The sequence below is a fragment of the Artibeus jamaicensis genome, unplaced genomic scaffold (assembly GCF_021234435.1).
Source record: "Artibeus jamaicensis isolate MK-2021 breed Jamaican fruit bat unplaced genomic scaffold, CSHL_Jam_final contig_233, whole genome shotgun sequence".
Taxonomy (NCBI): domain Eukaryota; kingdom Metazoa; phylum Chordata; class Mammalia; order Chiroptera; family Phyllostomidae; genus Artibeus; species Artibeus jamaicensis.
The window spans coordinates 15,819,997-15,840,799 of NW_026521486.1; the positions used below are offsets into that span (position 1 = coordinate 15,819,997).

General features: G+C 44.3%; 1 protein-coding gene across 1 annotated transcript in view; it reads right to left on the bottom strand.

Annotated features, from left to right (window-relative positions):
- The window catches only part of ANO4 (anoctamin 4), a 333,135-nt gene that overhangs the window by 91,204 nt on the left and 221,128 nt on the right, over window positions 1-20,803 (bottom strand). The window contains exon 10 of the mRNA XM_053662056.1: window positions 20,390-20,521. Coding sequence (XP_053518031.1) covers window positions 20,390-20,521 — 132 coding nt within the window. The remainder of the gene's footprint in view (window positions 1-20,389; window positions 20,522-20,803) is intronic.

The window sequence follows — 20,803 nt, forward strand, 5'->3', positions numbered from 1 at the left end:
AGTGAACTATAATAAATACGCGTACAGTTTGCTCCTGATGCCATAACATTAGTACCATGGATCGGGTGGCTTACGCAACAGAAACGCACTTTCTCACAATTTCGGAGGAAGAAGCTGCTTCATGAAGAGAGAGAATATAACATGAACCTAAGAGTTCAAGTGCTGATATAGTAACATCTACTTTACTGGTTTAAGGTAAAGCAAACCTGAGTTAGAGTCTTGCTTGGTTTTACCAGTACAGCTGACCCTGGAGCAACCACCACCTCCCACCCCACACAGTCGAAAATCTATGTGTAGCTTTTGACTCTCCCAAAACATGACTATTAAAGGCGTACTGCTGACTGGAAGTCCTACTGATAACACAACACATTTGGCATGTTACGTGTATCATAAACTGTATTCTTACAGTAAGGTAAGCTGGAGAAAAGAAAATGTTAGGGAAAATACATTTGCTGCATTTATTGAAAAACATGCATGCATAAATGAACCCGTGCTGTTCAAACCTGTGCTGTTCCAGGGTGAACTGTACTATTTGGAATTTAGAAAAGTAACTTCTCTAATCCTCAGTATTTTAACCTATCAAATGGCACAACAGTAACACCCACTGCAGAGGGAGGTTTGAGGGTTAGGAGGCAACGCATGCAGGGTACTCACATGTCCTCATAAGTGGCAGTTCCGTGATTTTTATTATGAGCTCATTATTTGCCACTTTATCTAAAGATCACGGATCCTCATAATTTTAACACACCCCAATAGGCACTTGCTATTTTAAAGTGAGGTATTGAGGACAGTCACCTACAAAGGAGTCCCCATCAGACTGTCAGTGGATTTCTCAAAAGAGACCTTACAGGCAAGAAGGGGCTGGAAAGAGGTATTCCAAGTCATGAAATCCAAAGACCTCCAACCAAGATTGCTCTATCCAGTAAAACTTTCATTTAGAATGGAAGGACAGATAAAGTGCTTCTCAGATAAGGTCAAGTTCAAGGAGTTCATCATCACCAAGCCCTTATTATATGAAATGTTAAAGGGACTTACCTAAGAAAAAGAAGATAAAAAAGATGAACAATGAAAGGACAGCAAACTCACAGTTATTAACAACCACACCTAAAATAAAAGCAAACTAAAAGGACAGTTAGATCAGGAGTGGAAACATAGAAATGAAGATCTCAAGGAGGGTTAGCAACAGGGGAGTGGGAGGAGGAGAAGAGGGGAGAAGGTACAGAAAACAAGTAGCATAGACAGTAGATAGAAAATAGATGGGGGGGCAAGAATAGTATGGGAAATATAGAATCTAAAGAACTTGAGACACATGGTCATAAACTAAAGGGGGGGTAATGGTGGGGACAGGGGGGTAGGGTGGAGAAGAATGAAGGGGGGAATAGAACAACTGTAATGGCATAATCAATAAAAAAAATAAATAAATAAAAAAAATAAATAAAACTGAAAAAATAAAATAAAGTCAGGTATTGAAATTTTCATGGAAATTTCTATTTCAATAAAATCTTTCAGACACAAAACTCCATTAAGAATAGTATCAAACACTCGTATGCTCACGAACTGAAGAAATAAATGTTTGCAGATGAAGTCTGCCTGTGTGTTCCTCCTCCATTTCATTCCCCACCCGAGGAGCAGTCTCTGTCAGGGATTTTTCATAATCTCTAATGTGTGTGTATTCCTAAATATACAACATCATATTGTATGTTTTAAGTATTTACGGAAATGAGATCATGCTGTCCTCATTCTTCTGCAACCGGCTTCCCTTGGGCAACTACATGAGGTTCACGTCAACACAAGGCGCTCTGGCCCAGCTGTGCACCCTGCTGCTTCTGAGTTTACTGTATGAAGACACCACAGTTTGTCAATTCATTTTTTTTCTGGTGGATATTTACACTATTTCCAATGTTTTAGCATTGTAAACAACACTCTCAAAAACACACGTACAAGTGTTTCCCAAGGAACATACACTTCGGAGTGGCATTTTTGGCATGCATATTTGGACAGGTATTAAGAAAGAAGCAAGAGTTAAATTCGGGAGTCTTAATTCACCCATGTGTCAAAACACCCTGACATGACATGATTAATGGTGGGGTTAGTTGCAATTAATTTGATGCTACTAATGACTAATGTGCCTAAATGTGGGGATGTTTTAAAAAAGAATGTTAAATCAAAACGGACTTAAGGTACATTCATAATAACATCAATTTATTCCCATGTATTCTAATGTGCTTTCTAGAGGAAAAAAACCATAAAGAGTGTGTTAGACAAGCAAAAATTACCAGTGTCGTGTGAGAAAAAGGTTGGAGGATCATTGGTTGAATCAATAAATAATTTTTAAATGCTAGTTACTTAATAGGAGGATATGCATTCATGGGGCCTGAGGTTGAAAATTTATTGGTGAGGCACGGTTGGCAAAATAGTACCTTTGGTGCCGCGTAGGTGTACATGGAATGAAGGGAACTGAGGATGTGCACAGGAACTGGAATAATTCTGGAGGAAGAAGAGGGGGGTGGAGGAAAGAATAAAGGTTTAAAGAAGGAACACCATAGGCAGGAGAAAAGAAGGGGGGAAAACAATAATGTCCTGGAATTTGTAACAATTCAGACCAGTCCTCACCTATCCCTACCTGTAGAGATAAAGAAAAGTGAAAATCAGCATATATACAACTCACACACCTTAAAATCATCTATTTTTACATTAAGTATGTACATTGTTAATAATAATAGACAAGTGTATTGAACATTTACCATAGGCCTTTGTACACTGAGTTGCGAATTTTCGTATTAGGTGAGTACTATTAGGACTCCCAATTTACAGACGAAGTGAATGAAGCTTGGAACCACCCAGTCTGTGTGTTGCAGGGCAGGGGCGTAGGGACGAGGCCCCACTCACTCTGCAGCCTGTGCTCCTAACCAGAGTTTATGTGAGCTCAGCCATTGACCGGTAAGTGCAGACACTGGGATTCATTTGTCTTTGTCCAGCCCTAACCGGTGCCTGTCACTAAACTGGCGCTTGGTGCTGACTGAACTGATGTGGCCATTCGGAATGAAAACCAGAACGCATGGCTCCAATGTATGGGAGACCTCTTTTATTTGCTATTTAAACGTGAGCCAGAATGAAAGAGAAAAGCATTTGTAAAAAATCTATAAAAACAAATTTGGAAACATAAATGATTTCTTAATTAAGCCTCAGATCAGAAAGATCCAATTTAGAGTAACCCAGGCCTGGGCTTTCCACTAATTAGGGTGCTGCTGCAATTTTGTCCATGGTAAAATGTTGCCCAAATTACCTAGGTAATTGTCACTGCACAAACTGATCATCCAGTGACTCACTCACAGCTACCGTCTTAGTCTGGTCTCCGTCCTGGGTCTCCTTTTAATACCTCCTATGGGAGCCCAGTCAGCCCACGTATTCACCGAGGGGACAGATTCATCTACTTTCCTGTAGTTCATTTATACTGCTGTGATCAGCAAGGACCTAGACACTCTGCCAAGCATCCACAAAATTTCAAAGTTAGTAAACTTTATTTTCCATAATCCCTGCCTTTAAAAAATTTTCTGATCTCTTTTTCCTTTACCATCTTAATGGCATTCTCTGTCTAATCCCAAAACAGCCAAAGCACCCCACTAAAGCTCTTCCTTCCCCCTCTTCTCTAACTTTCTAGAAGAGATCTTCTAGGCATAATCATAATGGGGTATACATGAAGAATAATGTTAAATATTTCATTTTTCCCAGGAATATTTTAGCTTTAGCTGTAGATGACTTTAGCCAAAGGATTAAAGTTAAAACTGCCAAATTCCAGATCTGAGGGAGTGCACTATTCATTAAGTCATCTCTTGGCTCCCTCTTCTCTATTCTCCTCTAAGATGCTGGGGCTGGAACTTGGCCACCTACAATATTCTCCTTTGCATCTGGCTCTCTGATATGTTTGGCCAGTAGGGGGCACTACAGAAGACTCAAAGGGGAAAAAAGGGCGTGAGGTATTGTATTTGGTTTTTCCTGTTTGCCTGTTGTTCCTGCTGCCCCAGCAGTGATTCTTCAACCTCACAGTAGCAATTGGTTCCAGTGTCTATCATTCTTTTTAAAGAAACACCCCCACCCCATGCCCCCGGGGCACCAGTCCGGCAGGGTGGCATCTCCCCATCAGAGATCTGGAGCTCATCTCCAGGGGCACCTCCTCTGAGCTTCCAGGTTCTGACAATTCTTTCTCTTTCTTATGTTCCCGGAGCCCTGGAGGCAGTAGCTGCTTCACTTCCTGCAGTTATTACCCGTGGGGCCTCATGGCTCCTTTTATGACATTTTAGTTCTCCAATATTTATTTTACCAATTCCCCGTGTTAACCTCTGTGTTGAAGTAACTGCGGGTTCAGTTTTCCTGAATGGAGCCTGAGTGGCACAGGGAGTTGGAACGCACGCACTCTTTGGCGAAGAGGCTGTCCTTTTCTCTCAGAAACCACATGCCACATAAGCAGCCACCCACCGATCCCGCTTGTGAACCTGACAGGAATATCAGCACAGTAACAAGATGGTTTCTGAATTTGAGCTTTGAAATAGTTTCAGCCCCAAGTCTGATTTTGCTCCTACATCATTTCGCCTTCTTCTGCCCAAGTCTTTGCTAACTTGCATGGAAACTTCCTTCCCTAACAAGATGGAAGGTGCTTGAAACAAAAAATAATACAAGACGTCCCCTGAGTCCTAAAAGAGCTCACAGAGCAATGTGTTATATAAATGTGACAGGACAAAAACAATAATGAACAGAGATATTCCTGGGAGGGCTGCACTGTTTTGCTGATTTGCTGCTTTACTTTGTGAGGATTTCATATTCTTACCCGTTATCATGAACTTGCACCTGACCTCCCTGGGGGAGAACTGTAACTCCCCACCCCATTATCATGCTTGTCCAGGAGACTTGCTTTGCTTAGTGAACTGTGACCGGAGTGGTATGTGCCACATCGGAGCAGAAATTCTAAGAACAAATGTGTGGCTCTACCATTACTCTTCCCTTCTGCCACGGGAAGGCATGTCTTGAGTCCAGGTTGCATCTTCAGCCAGGTTCCCATAAGAAAGGAGACAGGAGAAGCAAAGCCTCGGTGAACCCATAACTAATTTGTCACATGAGCAAGAAACACACCTTTGAGTAAGCCGCTGAGATCTGAGGGTTGCTTGTTACCTCAGCAGAACCTGGCACAATCTGACTGGCACAGTCTCTATCCCAACAAAGGCAGGCCTGCGATTTATGCCCTAATTTATCCTTTTCTTTTTTCCTGGTGGAGAAGCTATGCCAGTCCACCTAAAAAAGTAATGGTAGAAAAGGGTGAGGTTTCGGGAGAGGAGCAAAACAATAAAGGAAAAGGAAAGAAAAACTGTGCAGGCTGGGGTGGAGGAAGATTGTTTTTGTCAGGGGTGATAAGGAAGCTTGTAAAGGAAGAAGAGAGGATGATAAGCTGTGGCTGAAGACCACACACTTGACTCCTCTTTGTGTCCTTTGGGAAATTTGAGTAAAGACTTGAACTCCCTTCTAATTACCTCTGGCTGCTGACTTGTGCTGTGTGCAACACACAGACATGGAAAGAACTGTGGGACAATATAATCAGTTCCATAACCTAAACATTTACAAAGGCTAATGTGCCTGGAATTCTAACACCACCTGCCTGAGAAATAAGAGGTTTCGTAAAGAACATGGCATCTGAGCAGGTTCCTGAGGGAAGCACATGCTCTCACCAGAGTAAGAGGAAAGAGGGAGCACCTTAAAAAGAAGGAACAACCATCACGGGACAGTTAGTGACCTCTGTGGCCGTGCTGCAGATGTGTCCAGCCCAGGAAGCTGGGGAGGGGAGAAGAAGCTGCCAAGGCAGATTTGTGCACCACACTAAGGAGTGTCGACTTTATCTTAAAGGCCCCAGGGAAGCGTTGAAAGCTGTTATGGAAGGAAGCAATGCTACCGTGAGTGGCAGTCCATGTTACTCACTGCTGAGGATGCAAGGCTGCGGAGAGAAGGAAGGGTGGAAATTCCAGCCCCTGCTCTGCCTGTCAATCTGTGGGCTGTGGATTCCCGAAGGAAGGGTGTTCATTTCTAACTGTACAATGGAGCTAGTGGTAGGAGCCTTGCAAGTTACCTGTGACGTATTTGGGAGTGGGGAAAGACAGAAGAAATGAGGAGACTTATAGTCATTCATACTAGAGTTGGTGGCCACTTCAACTAAGGTGGTGTCGGAGATCAGAGAGGAAGAGCTGGGACCAATGGCATTTGGTGGTGATGGTGGATGGTGAGGAAGACTGTAGCACCAAGGCCGGTCAACATACAGGGGTGATATCATTAATCAGGAGTAGGAAACACAAAACTGATGGTGTGGGTGTAGTACTGGGTGAGGAAAGCAGGAAATGAGAAGAGCCTGGTTCATCCCCAGGGATAGAGATGTTTCTAAGACACAGTCCTCAGTTAGTGGTCACTGGAATAACGTACTGTTCACAAAGACCACAGGTTTAACTTCTGTCCCTCCCTCAGGGCCACTCTTAAATGTGAGTGTGCTGAGCCCTGCCCAAACCCCAGAGGGTTTGTAAATGGGCCACCCCAGCCGTTCTGCTCCCTATGCAGTGAGGTGTTGGCAAAGCCAAAGGGATGTGTTACCCAGAGCCTGCCTTAAAGCCCCAAGTCCACTGCTGCGTCTTTGTGGACCTGCACACCAGGCTCGTCCTCTTGAAGACACTTCTATGCCTGACAAGTAGCCAAGATGCTTGCAAGCGGCACTGATGGCACCTGGGCATGGGTTGGCGTGTCTGCAGGTATAAACCTAAAGCCCCTCAGTATGAGCCTGAAGAGAAGCAGGCAGGCCAAGGTAGGTGGGGAACGATTTTCCCCACACTCACCAGTGGAAGAGATCACCAAGCATCCTGAGAACTTGGACTTCGAGGTCATTATGCAGATGTGTTTGTCAAAGCAGAAGGCAGTATTGTGGAGAAAATACGTTTTTCTCCTGTTCACTAATCTGACATTGATTGGAGTGACCTTGACAAAGCCATTCAGTCTCTCTGACCTTCATCATATTACCCACCAATACCTTCAGAGCTGCAATGTGTTGATGGTGTAATTCTGGAATACAGCAGTTGTTTATAAATGGTGGTCACTATTGCTTTTATCATTACAATTATTGCTACCACTGCTTGAAGACTGCCATTTGACTGATCACTGTGTTGTACTTAATTGTTAACGTGATTTATTCCGTTTAATTATTTAGACACATGGTCTATGGGATTCACTTATACTCTTGCCCAAGGCCCTACAATTGTTAGTAGTCCTGCTTGTAGATTCAAATAAGTGATTTAAGAGAGATAAACCTATTGTCTTTCAGCCCCAAACCCTCACGAGGATGAATATGAGTGCCTTGGGGTGAGGATGCTATCGGAGTACAGAAGAGTGAGCTCGCACAGGCCGTTCGGGAGGGCTTCCTGCTTCTACCAGCTGTGTGACTCAGAGCCCTCTCTGTTCCACTTCTCCATCTCTGCATGCAGCTGACAATACTCCTAGACTCCTGGGCAGCCTGATGGCTAGTGATGCTCGGTCAGTGTCAGCTGTGCTCTTGAGGTGGGAACATGAGTCTGAAATCAGGCAGACCTGGGTTCAAACTCCAAAGTCTGCTTGTTACGCTGTAGCCCTGGGTGAACTGTTTAACTGCTTCGAGCCTGGGCTCCACCTTCGGTAAAGTGAGGATAATGAAATTATGGTGCAGGGTTGTCGCAAAGGTCAAATGAGATGACAGATGAAGGACACACGGCACAGAGCCGGATACAGGGCGCCTGCAGGCACAATCATTTCCTCCCCTCTCATCCCTGTTCCCCCTCTGCCCGCTACTGTCCTTCTGGGTGATGTCACGCACAGTGTGATCACACCACACACAGTCCGCCCACACATGCCATCCCAGCCCCCCGACTTCTCCTTTATGTCAACCCCTGCTCACTTGACTGTACCTAAATTTGGCCAATCTTCCCTTTCTCTATTGGTGTGTTAACTGCCTTTTATCCCTTTGACTTGTAAAATAGCCTCTTTCCCATGAAATTAAATGCTTGAGTTCAAATTTTAAATAAAAATATATACACATATATAAACATACATCTGAACACACAGAAACATATTTCTCTACTACAGTACAACACTTGCACATAACATATTAAAAGAATTTGGGGACAAATGAATTGATTAAAAACTATATTCATTTACAGATGGATAAATGGCAATAAAAGACTGCTAAGTGACTTATTCAAAGTTGATCCCACAAACACTGAGAGAACCCAGCTAACTCTTGAATCTCCCGACACCCAAAGGTGTGCTCTTTCCACATGATTTGGTAACAACCTCTTTGTCCCTTCAACGAAAGTCATTAAATTCTGTCCTACTTAAAAGAAGCCACATCGTTTTGGGAAGCACAAATCCCAGGCCGCACGGCTTGTTTCATTTCCATCTCGGCTCCGAGCTTCCCAGGAGAGAGCTATGACACCCTCGACTCTGTGGATCAATACGAACGACCTGTGCATTGAGGATCCTAATGCCAAATAAGTGACTGCAATAAAACAACAGCTCAGAGCCTGCTGCAAGTCCCAGCGCTCTGTAGGAACATCAGTCCTGCTTGAATCAATCTCAGTATCTCCTTGCCGAAAGGACTCTCTAAAGATTTTAGATCAATGGAAAAAAAAAAAGGAGTCTAAACACTGGAGATAAAATATAGAAAAAGGCTGACTGCTAGAAGAATCAGTATCTTCAAATACCTATGCTGAAAGGGTTTAGAAAACAAATATGCATGTATCACTGATAAATAAATGTGAATGGTAATCCTGTTTTATCTGGGCTGCTGTAACAAATTACCATAGACTAGGTGACTTTTAAACAACAAACATTTATTTCCAGGAGAGCAGGGTGCCAGCAAGGTCAAGTTCCGGTGAGGGGCCTCTTCCAGGTTGCAGACTTTTCATTGTAGCCCCACATGGTGGAAAGGGGGAGCTAGCTCTCTGGTCTCTCCTTTAAGGGCACTAATCCCCCTCATGAGGGCTCCACCCTCATGACCTCATCACCTCCCAAAGGCCCACCTGTCAATACCATCACTTTGGCAATTAGATTTCAACATGAATTTTGGGAGGACGCAGTCAGTCCATAACATTATCTGGAACAGGAGTAACACTTATTTCAAAAGTAATGCTATTCTATTTCAGGTCAGATATTTACCTTGGCAAAAATCAGTCTCTGTCACCTCAGACTTAGATACTGACTGCAAATTGAATTTCAGAGATTTCTCCAGGCATTCTCATAGTAGTAGTAGCGGCAGTAATAGTAATAATAATAGTAACAATAATAATAATAATAATGAAAATAATAAATAGCCATTAACTATTGAGTGCTTGCTACAGGCCAGGTACTGGACTAAATATTTTACATGTCATTTCATTTAATGTCCCCAAACCCTACTGCCACATCTCTCCCTTCCTTCCTGCTTCCTTTCCCCCCATTAAAACTCACATGTCCTCTGTCCTAGACAGACCCTTGGGGCTTTCCCGATTGGCAAATGTAAATAGCTGTACTAGGCAGAATGGCACTCCCCAAAGAAGTCCCCGTCCTAATCCCTAGAACCACAGACTATGTTAAACTTCATGGCAAAGGGGAATGAATGCTGCAGATGGAATTAAGGTTGCTAATTAGCTGACTTTAAAATAGGGGGAGTGTCCTGGACTATCCAGGCAGATTCAATGGGACAAAAAGTGTCCTTAAAAGTGGATGAGGGAGGCAGAAGAGCCAGAGAAGATGTGATGACAGAAGGGAGAGCAGAGGGATGGGGATGGGGATGGGATGTAGGTAGGACCGCACTGCCACTGCTGGCTGTGAACGTGAAGGAAGCGGCCGGAGCCCAGGAATGTGCCAGCCTCAAGAAGCAGGAAAAGGCAAAGGAACAGTCTGCCCCAGGGCCTTTGAAAAGAATGCAGCCCTGCCACACCCTGATTTTAGCCCAGTGTGCCTCATGTTGGCCTTCTAACCTACAGAACATAAGATAATATGTTTGTGCTGCTTTAAGCACAAAATTCATGGTGATTTGTTATAGCAGCCACTGAAACCAGTGCATAATGTTAAGAGGGTACGACTGGAGCTAGACTGCCTGGCCTCAGAATCCGAGCCTCGGGCAAGTTCTTTAACCTCTCTGTGCCTCAGTTTCCTCCTCTATACAACTGAGGATAATAACTATACCTTCTTCACAGGGTTAAAGGAGTTTATAACTGTGAAATATCGGGAAACTAGTAGGTACCATATAAATATTAGTTATCATTATCCCTTTGATAAATTCCCTACTGATATATATGGTTGGTCAAAAAGTCCATTTAGTTTTTTCTTTGAATATAAGACACATTTTTCTTTTTTACTAATAACTATTGATTTGGATATTTTGAGTATGTTGGCTCTCTCCTGCATAGTATAACACTGATTGCTCTCAATTATTTCTCGATTTGATTGCTATCAACCTCAACTGGTCTGCCGGACCACAGAGCATCATCCAGCTAGAAATCTCCAACATGAAACTTTGCATTCTACTTTTGACATGTTTGATCAGTCACAGCACCTTCTCTATACACTGCACAAATCTTGTTTTGCATTTCAGTTGCATTTTTACCTTTCGTGAACTAATAAAATATAATACGCCAAAAATGTTGCATATTTTCTTCTTCAATATTCAAATGGCTACACAAAAAAATCACTAATTTTGATTTTTTTAAATTTTATTTATTTATCTTTAGAGGGGAAGGGAAGGAGAGGGAGAGAGGAAGAGAGGGAGAGAAATATCAATGTATGGTTGCCTCTTATGTGTCCCCGGCTGGGAACTGGCCTGCAACGCAGGCATGTGCCCTGACTGGGAATCAAACCGCGATACTCTGGTTCACAGGCTCGCGCTCAATCCACTGAGCTACACCAGCCAGGGCTAATTTTGATGTTTTTTTAAATGCATGCTGATACATTTGTTCAATTGTACAGCTGTCATAATACAATCAAACAAAATTGTTTTGGATGAAGTTAAAGAAAACTACAGGAAAAGCCAAGTGAACTTTTTTGGCTAATCCAGTATTATTCTATCTTCTCCGAAATTGAATTTTGAGAGGAGCTTCCTGGAACTAAAATGCTTCAGTGAAATGACCCTAACGCTGACCACCTCGGGTCCTGTAGCTGGCTGATGCCGGAGAGCCTCTGTAGGGTCACATCTTCAGGTGCCCAACGAATGGCTGGTAAGCGGCCTGTGGGCCCAGTTCTGTTGCTGCCATATAATACGACCAAACGGCATTGCACATTGACTTCACAAGAATGCATACTCACAGGTTTGCTTTATTGCTTCAAGCACAAATATATATTCAAATGGAATGTGAGGCTATTAGCCTTTTAATCAGTTCTCAACTTTAATTTTTGTAGAATGTAGTTCAAACAACAAATACTTACAATCAGATTAGTTAGGGTATACCGCAGTATTTTGCTGAAGATATGCCTGAACTCCTGAAGAATTTTATGACCATGAGCAATTAATTAATTCTGCAGACCCATGCTGAGGGGCCTTCTGGAAACAGCTCCCAGAAAAGCCCGACAAGGCATTTGCTTCAACAAGGTTGCTGAGCGTACTGTCCACTACTTCACTCAGAGCCCCCTTCGCCATGCAGGAGTGTTGTGTCTTGCAAATGCTGGCAAAATGGCAGGAGAGCTCTGGTTCACTAGGGATTTTCTTCCTCCCTGACGATCAGCCGGCTCGGGTACCGACCCTTACAGTTATGTGGGAGGCCTCCCAGTCTGAGTCCACTTTTCCCTGAACTTGAACGACTCCTCCAAATGGTATTTTCCTCAGTTTGGAACATGTATTTTCTATTGTAGCTCTGTGTTTTCTTTGCCTCTAACCCACCTGAAAAGCTTTAACAATAAACTCCAAAGGCAACGCGGTATCTTTACACCCACAGGCTCACACAAGCGTGACGTGGAGGAAAAACTGCACTTTGGTTCTTGTCAAGTGGCAAATCCGTGAGGTGGCAGCGTGGTGGGGAAAATACACTTCTCTCCTGTTCACTCATCTGACATTGACCAGAGTGACCTTGAGCAAGCATCTATGGTGTCACTCTGGAATACGGGAGTTATTTAGAAGTGGTGGTCACTATTGCTTTTACTACTGTGAGTGTTCCTACCACTACCTGAAGACCATCATCTGACCGGTCACCATTCTACACCTCCCTGCCATGGTCTGCCAGCTTATTTGGTTGAGAGGAACGTCAAATGATAAGGCAATCAGAGAAAGGTCATAGAGAATCTCCTACTTGCTTGCCCTTCAGCGAGTTTCTCCCATCCTTACCAGCCCTTGTTGGCCCAGCACCAAGATTTCCACGGGTAGCGCTTTCTTGGGCACTATGAGCTGTGTTGTATTGCTATTCCCTAGACTTTCAAAAATTATTCCCTAGTTCACGTCCTAGAAGGGAGAAAAAGGGCATGTAAGCCAATTTCAGGTCAAGTGGTCTGTATACTCTGCCCACTGTATATATGCGTGTGACACATGAATTAAAATGTGTGATGCATGAGTTAAACATCTAGGGGTCAAGCATCTAGGGGTCGATCACAGAATTTAACAGCCATACAACTCTGGATAGGGAAAACGGTCTATCAGTAGAACTGAGACCAAAAATAAATCACCAGTTTAGGACTGATGCAAGTTGAACATGGAGATGACAACTGGCTGACTGGCTGAAACCATTCCTCACATTTTCATCCGAATGTTCTGCATTCAGGACAGAAGAGAACCTGACTCAGGAGCCCAGGCTGTGTCCTTGGCAGTGGCACAATGCTGACCCTGCCACACCCAGTTCGATCTCACAGTCACTGATGCCTGTCCTCTGGCTCCGTCTAATAGGGGGAGAGAGTCATGCGAGCAAATTTCATTTTAAGGAGTCTTTTTATAATGTCCATTTCATGGATGCACAGGGAACATTTTGTGCACAACCACAAGTTGCAAAGAGTTATGTGTGAGTTATTAGAGACTTTGAAAAGCTAGAAACCAAACTGTATGTATAATGATATCATCTCTCACTTGGATGAATGCAATTGCCTCCTAACTGACCCTTCTACCCTTGCTCTGTACAATCTGTTCTTAACAGAGCAGTCAGAATAGTTTCAAAAGTTCAGTTCGTGTTATATATATATATATATCCCACATGTGAGTGAAACCACAGAGTTCTTAGCTTTTTCTGTCTCTTTTCGCTTAGCATGATATTCTCAAGATCCATCCCTGACAGCAACACATGTACAAACAAGAGAAACAAGCACAAACTCGTGGACACAGACAACAGTATGGTGGTTACCAGAGGGAAGGGGGTGGGGGGATAGAAAAAAGGGGAGAGGGGGTCAAATACATAGTAACGGAAGAAGGTTTGACCTCGGGTGGTGAGCACGCACTGAGATATCCAGATGATCTATCACAGAATTATACACCTGAAACCTACATAACTTATTAAAGTTAGGGTATACCGCAGTATTTTGCTGAAGATACCTTAATCTTATAAACTATACCCTAATCTTATCAAAAGTGAAAAATGAGTTCAGTTAGACCCATAGTGCTCCTTGTAAAAGCCAAAGTCCCCACAGGGCTGACGAGACGGCAGATAACTGGCCTCCCTGCGCCTCTCAAATGCATGCTACTGCCCACGCTGTCTCCTCATTTTTTCCACTCCGGCCACAAGAGCCTTGCTTTTCTCCAAACCGCACCCTGAGGTGCCCGCAGAGGAGAGCCTTGCACGGGCTGCTCCCCGGACCTGGAACTCCGTTTCTCTTACCTCCTTCAGCTGTTTCTCCAATCACACCTCCTAACCGAGGTTGAACTTGGAGACTGTAAACGGTGTTTTTAAAGCACGCAAGCTGCACCCTCCCCCCACCGCCAGCATTCTCCAGTTCCCTCCCCCAACTCCTCTTTGCTCTTTCTCCACCCTGAACACGCTTTACTGCTGACTTTTTAAAAAATGTTTACCTCAGCACAACTGATGCTCAGAGCTGATGATTCTTTGCCATGGGGTGGGGGCTGCCTGTGCACAGGGAGACGGTTGGCAGCACCCTTGTCCTCCACCCCCTGGGCGCCGGCAGCATGCTTCAGTCCAAGCTGTGACAACCAGAAGCATTTCCAGACATTGGCGAATCACGCCCTGCCTGAGCGGCACTGGTGTGTAACTCACTGTTGATGCCGAAGCACCAGGAATGACAATGGGCATGGAACACATGAATGCAGGGGCAGGTGCTTAAGTGTGTGAATCTACAACCAACAGATTTCAGATTCATCTATTAGGAAGAGGTCAGTGTTTAATCATGTATCACCTTTTATGGATTTGCATAAAGATACCATGATGGCAATGACATAAACAAAAAATAGAGAAAGCAATGTTTTTCTGTCTGTATCTCACACAAATATTTTTCTGAAAGGCAATTCAGAATTCACCTATTTATTCCAAGAATACTGTGCATATCTACTGTAGAAAGTGACGTGACACTTCCCCACACTTCCTTTTCCCTGTCTGCCTGCAGACCATGTGTATTACGAGTACTGAACTTAGAAAGTAATTGTCTCATGGGTGCTAATGCCATTTCAAGAATGACGGGCAGTGAGTGCTACAGGCCAACACAGACAAGCAGGTGAAGAGGAGTAAACTGATTTTTCAATGGACTCGTCTGGCATAGCCATCAGACTTCGCTAGAGTTTCATTTATCTCTGACAGTGGGTGATTTTGCCTGAAGAGTATCACGTGATAAAAGACCATAGAGAGGGGGTTATCAAGGGGGGAACAGGGTGTGATTTTGTTCCCACCCCACCACCCCCACCAGGAAACACTGGGCATTGTCTGGAGAATCGTGATTTTCACAACTAAGTCAGGAGGAAACTGCTACTAGCAGCTAATGGATAGAGAGCAGGATGCTACCAACCATTCCACAATGCATGGAACGGCTCCCTCAACAAAGTTACTCAGCCCAAAACGTCAACAGTGCTGAGGTTAAAAAATCCCGTGGCAGAGAATAACGCTTAAGAGTATGTACAGGATCTTAAGGCTCCCTGTCTGGATTTGAATTCCTGCTCCATCAGTGAGACGACTGCCCTGTCCTTCAGCAATGCTGCCTCCCTTTCCCTCTTGAGCACACAGGTAAACTAGTTATCCTAGCATCTCTCAAGTTAGGAGCAACTACGTGGCTGAGGTCCAGACCATGAAACGTGGGTGAAAATGCAGTACACCACTTCTAAGTCTGGCCCACAGTCACTCATGTCTCTCCCCGCTTGTCTGTCAACAAGATGCAAAGGACCTAGGGGATGGCACAGTTGCCAGATAGGAGTGGCCTAGTGCCTTGAAAGACTGAGTGGAGCAGAGACATTGCACCTCTTTCCTCATAGTGACCCACAGGGGACACTGATATGAACATAATAAACGTCCACAGTGTGGAAACACTGATGTCTGGGGTTGCTCAGGCAGCTCTGCCATCCCAGCTGCGTGACCCACGGCAGTTCCTCACCCTCTTGGTGCTTCGCCTGCCTCATCTGTAGAATGGTAGAAACACCTCTCTCATAAGGCCATTGTGAGGATTCAAGTACTTAAAATCATGTCTGGCATCTAGTAAGAGTTTTCCCATCTGTAGGCCCACCTTTGGTGATACGGTAAAATGACCACTGACGTCCTATACCGACTTAGAGAGAGGTGTACCTGCAGGTTCGCTTTTATTGCTTCCGAAACACAGATATATATTCAAGTAGAATGCTATTTGTTTTTTAATCAATTCTCAAGTTTAAGTTTTTTATACAATGTAGTTCAAAGTATAAAGGTATATGGTTATATTATTTCCTGCTTCTTTTTTTTTTTTTACTTTTATCCTTACTTCATCCATTCAGTAGACAAGCGCTGAGCATCTATTGTGTGACAAGCATTGCGTTAGGTACTGGAAATACAGTTGTGAGCAAAAGCAGACAGGGCCCATGCCTCCATGGAGTTTGAGGTTTAGCTGGAGAGTTAGGCATCAATCATGCAATACCTAAATAATTAAAATGTTATGCAAGAAACATGCAGCTAAAAGAAACTTGCAGCTGAATAGCAAGGAGACCTTTTCTTTGGAAAGATGGGAGGAGGGCTTCCTTTGGAAGAGTTTTTGGAGCATAATTTTGAAGGACAAATGAAAGCAAACTAGGTGAATGGGAAGAATGAGACAAGAATTCTAGGGGAAAAAACAGCACGTGCAAATGCCGAGATGCAGGGAGCACTCGAAGGACCGCAGGAGAGGCTGTGGCTGTCGGACAACAGCAGGGAGAGGTGGAAGGCAGTGAAGGCAGGCAGAGCTGAAAAGGCATTAGTAGGAGGGAACTGCTGAGATGACCTACCGGCCATCCAAGGGCTTGTTGGTCATCTCAGTAATTCTGAGATTTATTCTAAGGTTTTTAAACAGGGAGAAGTGACAGGATTGGATGTACATTTTGAAAACGTCCCTCTGCCTGCACGTGCAAGAATGGATTGGAGGCGGGTGAGGACAGAACCAGGGGGACCTATTACATTATCTCTGGGTTTTGCAAGTGAGGTGATGGTGGGAAAGACAGATAGAAGCTGCTGAATTAAAGAGAAATTTAGGATGAAAACCATCAGCCCCTGGGGATACATAAGATGCGGGAAGGGAAGGTGAGGAAGGTACCTAGAATATCTTCCAGACTCTCATTTCAGCGACTGGACAAATATTGGTGCTATTCACTGGATAGGGGAAAATGAATGTGGGCCTGTTTGGGGGGGAAGATGTTTTCAGTTTGGTTTGAGGTGAGTGTGCAGTGAGCTAACTTTACATCACCTTTATTCTTTACACATGGTTCCTCTATTTTCATTTTTATCTATTCATTTGTTTTGTTCATTTAACGAGTCATTATTAAGCACCAACAATGGGATTCAAAGATGATGCAGACACAGTCTTTCAAGGAACTTACAGTCCAGGAGAAAGCAATTGAACTTGATGGTATTATTAATGAAGAGCTACAACAGTAAAGCATATATTACCAAGACATAATGCACATCAGCCAGAATTGGGGGTGGGGGCTGCAAATCTCAGAAGAATTTCTGAAGGAAATATCTCAGATGAAACCTGAGGAAGGGAGCCTAAGCGACAGGGACTTCCAGACACAGGGAAGGGCACATGCAGACAGGAGGCAGGCGGACACCTGAGTTAAGGAGATCAAAGCAACTCAGTGGAGCCAAAGCACATGGGTGGGGGGGGGGCACGGGGTACAGGCAGGAGTGAGGGAGCTCCCTAGGAGGCTGGGTTTTTATTCTGAGAGCAAAGTGATTTTAAGGCCTTTTCCCACCTTGATCACTCTTTACGAAACTTCTGATTCTCTTTGTGTCTTTTTCTACTGCATTTATATACACAGACACCTATTATTCTCCTCTATTCCTAGACAAACACAGTATCAAACATTCTGCAAAACCAGGAAATCACATGGGAGTTTGAATTGCATTTGGAACACCCCCCAAAGCTCACTAACCACCTACTTCAGATCACTGTAAAGCCACTAACATCGCTCCCACTGCATGCTTAGGGAAACGTTTCTCCGACCGCACCTAACACTTGCTTCCAACATGAGAGCCAGTGTTCTGCGAGTCCTACATATACACATGTTGGTTAAAGGGATGTGGTCGGGCAGCAGGACAATTTTCAAAGAGAATGAAATCCCCACTGCCCACAGCATTCCAGACCTTGTTGAATTTTTTGTCTCCCAAGTGCATGATCAAACTGTCCTCTTGGTCCCAGTAAGGTCTGGTTCTTAGGTTCCCTTCGTTCTGGCTGTCCCTCTGCTCTTCCCTCAGTTCCCCTGCCTTGGAAGCTCGTCTTCCACTGATCACTCTGTTTTTTGAAGCACTAATACCAGTGCTTCACACTATTTCCATCCACAGAAACTACCTGTAGTTCTTCAAACACTCCATTCTCTCTCAGACCTTTGTTCTCCCATGATTCTCTCTTCTTGAGATTTGTTCCCCCTGTTCCCCACCTGGACAAGTGTGGCCTTTCAAGGTCCATATCAAGCCTTTTCTTCTGACCAACCCTCATCTCTTAGCAACCTCCTAACAAATCTGGAGCATAGAGTGAGATTTAAACTGTCTTTAAATCACACCCTTACGCAGTTTAAAATTATTTTAAATGGTCTCCCATCTTTACTATGCTGGGGTCAACATTGTGTACAATGTATCTGCATATTCTCTGTGCCCACTGTCTGACAAGAAGTAGACACCAAACTAGTGACTGTTGAGTGAACCAGTTACTCGGTGAATGAATACCCGGATGCGTCAGAAAAGGCTGCTCGTGTATGTGAGCGAGATGGCTGAACACCACTGTTTCACAGGCTATCATCTACATCCACCATACACTTTAAAACATGTATCAAGATATGATTCCCCATTCTAATACCTAGAGATCCTGAGGGGTACCCAGCTTCTTGCTTTTAGGAATATGCTAAGAAATTTTTTCCTAAAACAAGAACATCAGAAAAATGGAACCGGCGTGAAGATGAGCAGTAGGAAACCTTCCTCCGTTTACCTATATATCTGTGAAGTGAAACAAGAACCCAGGCGCATACCATGATTTCATTGATTCTTCATCCATCTATCCACCTATCCATCTATCCAGTTTCTCTTCCATTTAGCTTTATTCCTTTTAAACAAAGCAACACCCCAGTGCACACACCATATACTTCATTAATTTCTCCATCCATCTTTTCCACCATCCATCTCATTCTTCTTCCATTTACCTATAGTACGTCTTTGAAGTAAAACAAATCCCAGAGTATACACCATATAATTCACTCATCCCTCCCTCCCTCCACCCTTCCTCTTTCTCTCTCTCCCTCCCTCCATCTGCCTATTTGTATATCCGTCCAGCCAGCCAGCCAGCACTGTGCCAGGTACTCTCTCAGGTAGGGGAGAAGCAGAGGGAAAAATCTGAGTATGAGTCAGACTCTACTCCAGAAGAATTTTAAACCAAACAATTACTTGTGTAAGAAACTCCAAGTTGAACAACATAGGCCTGGTGAGGGTTTCAAGTAAGAGCAGAAACACGGTTTTCATGTCTTTTTCTCTTAAGAGAACACCTGTAGGTCCTGATCTCCCAGTTAACAGGAAGTCCCTCTGAGTTCTTATGTCCCAAGGGAAATTTAACTAGGACTCTGAGGCTGAGCTGTGAGTGTCCTGTCTTTTTCAATGACCCCTTGAGGTGTTCACACAATGTGGGTGGGTGGGCCTCACTCTGACCTGTGGGATCTAGGGTTTGGTTACCTCAGAGGCTTACTGAATTGCTTCCCTTGCATTATGCATCATTTATTTGGATGCGCAAACATCTGTTTTAATTGTTCTTCTCTCCTTTCCTCTCTAGAAGTCCAGAGACTTTCGTTCATGTTCTGTTGCTAAAACATGCCCCCACCTCGCCCTCTCTGCAACTTAACTGCCATCTGGTTTATTTTTTTCTCCAAGTCAGCAATCTATTTTTTTTTTTAATCCATCACCTCTTACCTCCCCTTAGGTAAGTCATTTTTACTGAGGCTGTCTCTCTGACTGGCACAGGGAGAGCCAGGAATTCCTGAAGCTTGGCTGAGAGAGAGTCTGGGCTGGCCTGGGTTACCCTCCGCCCTGGAAAGGCTGTTTTTGCCTAGTTGTTTACCACTGTTGGCAGGCTTTTCTCTCTTACCACCAAGCCTGCCATCGGGCCATGACTTCCTGTCATCTCAGAAGCTTCAGAGTCAATTCTCTATGACTTTTGTAAGTCCTCAAAGGCTCAGTTTCTTAGCCAATTTCTCCCCCACCCCTGTATGTCAAAAGTGATTATTTATTGTTCAGAGATTTGTCTGATAGATGAGCCAGGAAGCCAGATGCCAGGTCATGTGGCTTTTCCTGGGGCAACTCAGTTGCTGAGGAAAGGGGAACTGAGACGTGAATTAAGATTTAAAACAAACAAACCAACAACCCCCTTTTCAACAGGAAAAGGTGCACACCAGCTTCTCTGTCCACTGGCGGGTGCCAAGGAGCCTGCAGGGGCCTCAGAAAACAGGGGATGGGCAGAGCCACAAGGCAGGAATCTGGGTTTCTGCATTACCATGAAGAAGGCCACCCTTTAACACACATGTGAACATGTGTTCTATTGTGCAAAGCCACTAAGATGTACGCACTGTTGGTTAGAGCAGTTTCCTTACCCTGACTAACAGACACGGGATATGAACACTGACGAGACCCTCCGGGGAGAAAGGCCCTATGACGTCACTCCTTGCACATGCCAGGGAGCCCAAGGCGTGCAGAAGGCTCGCCCACCATGGCTCGTCCTTGGTGGGACAAGGGCTTTCCGCGGAAGCACTCACTGATGGATCCTTTGCTGGCTGAAAGGGGCAGTGTAGCAGTCATTCTCCTCCAGGTCTGGCAGTGTCTCCTTGTCCAGCCTCATTGGCTTCTTCGGTAACCATCTCCGAAACCTGCTTATTTGTTTATCGATCCTGCGGTACATGAAAGGCAAAACCAAAGGATACAGAATGTCAGCAATACACGGCAACACAGGTGGGAAGTATTCCCAGGGCCATAATGACGACACCACACACTCCCTGCACTCTCTCTGCACCTCTGAAACCCGCGCCCCAGTTTACAGATGGGAAGGAGGGAGCCACAACTCTGGTGGCTTTCCGATTTCACCCCGGGGTCTTGATGTCTACGAGACTGCTGCTACACATGAAGCAGTGAAGGACCAAGGAGTCACAACAAGAATGGGGGGCTCTGGAAAG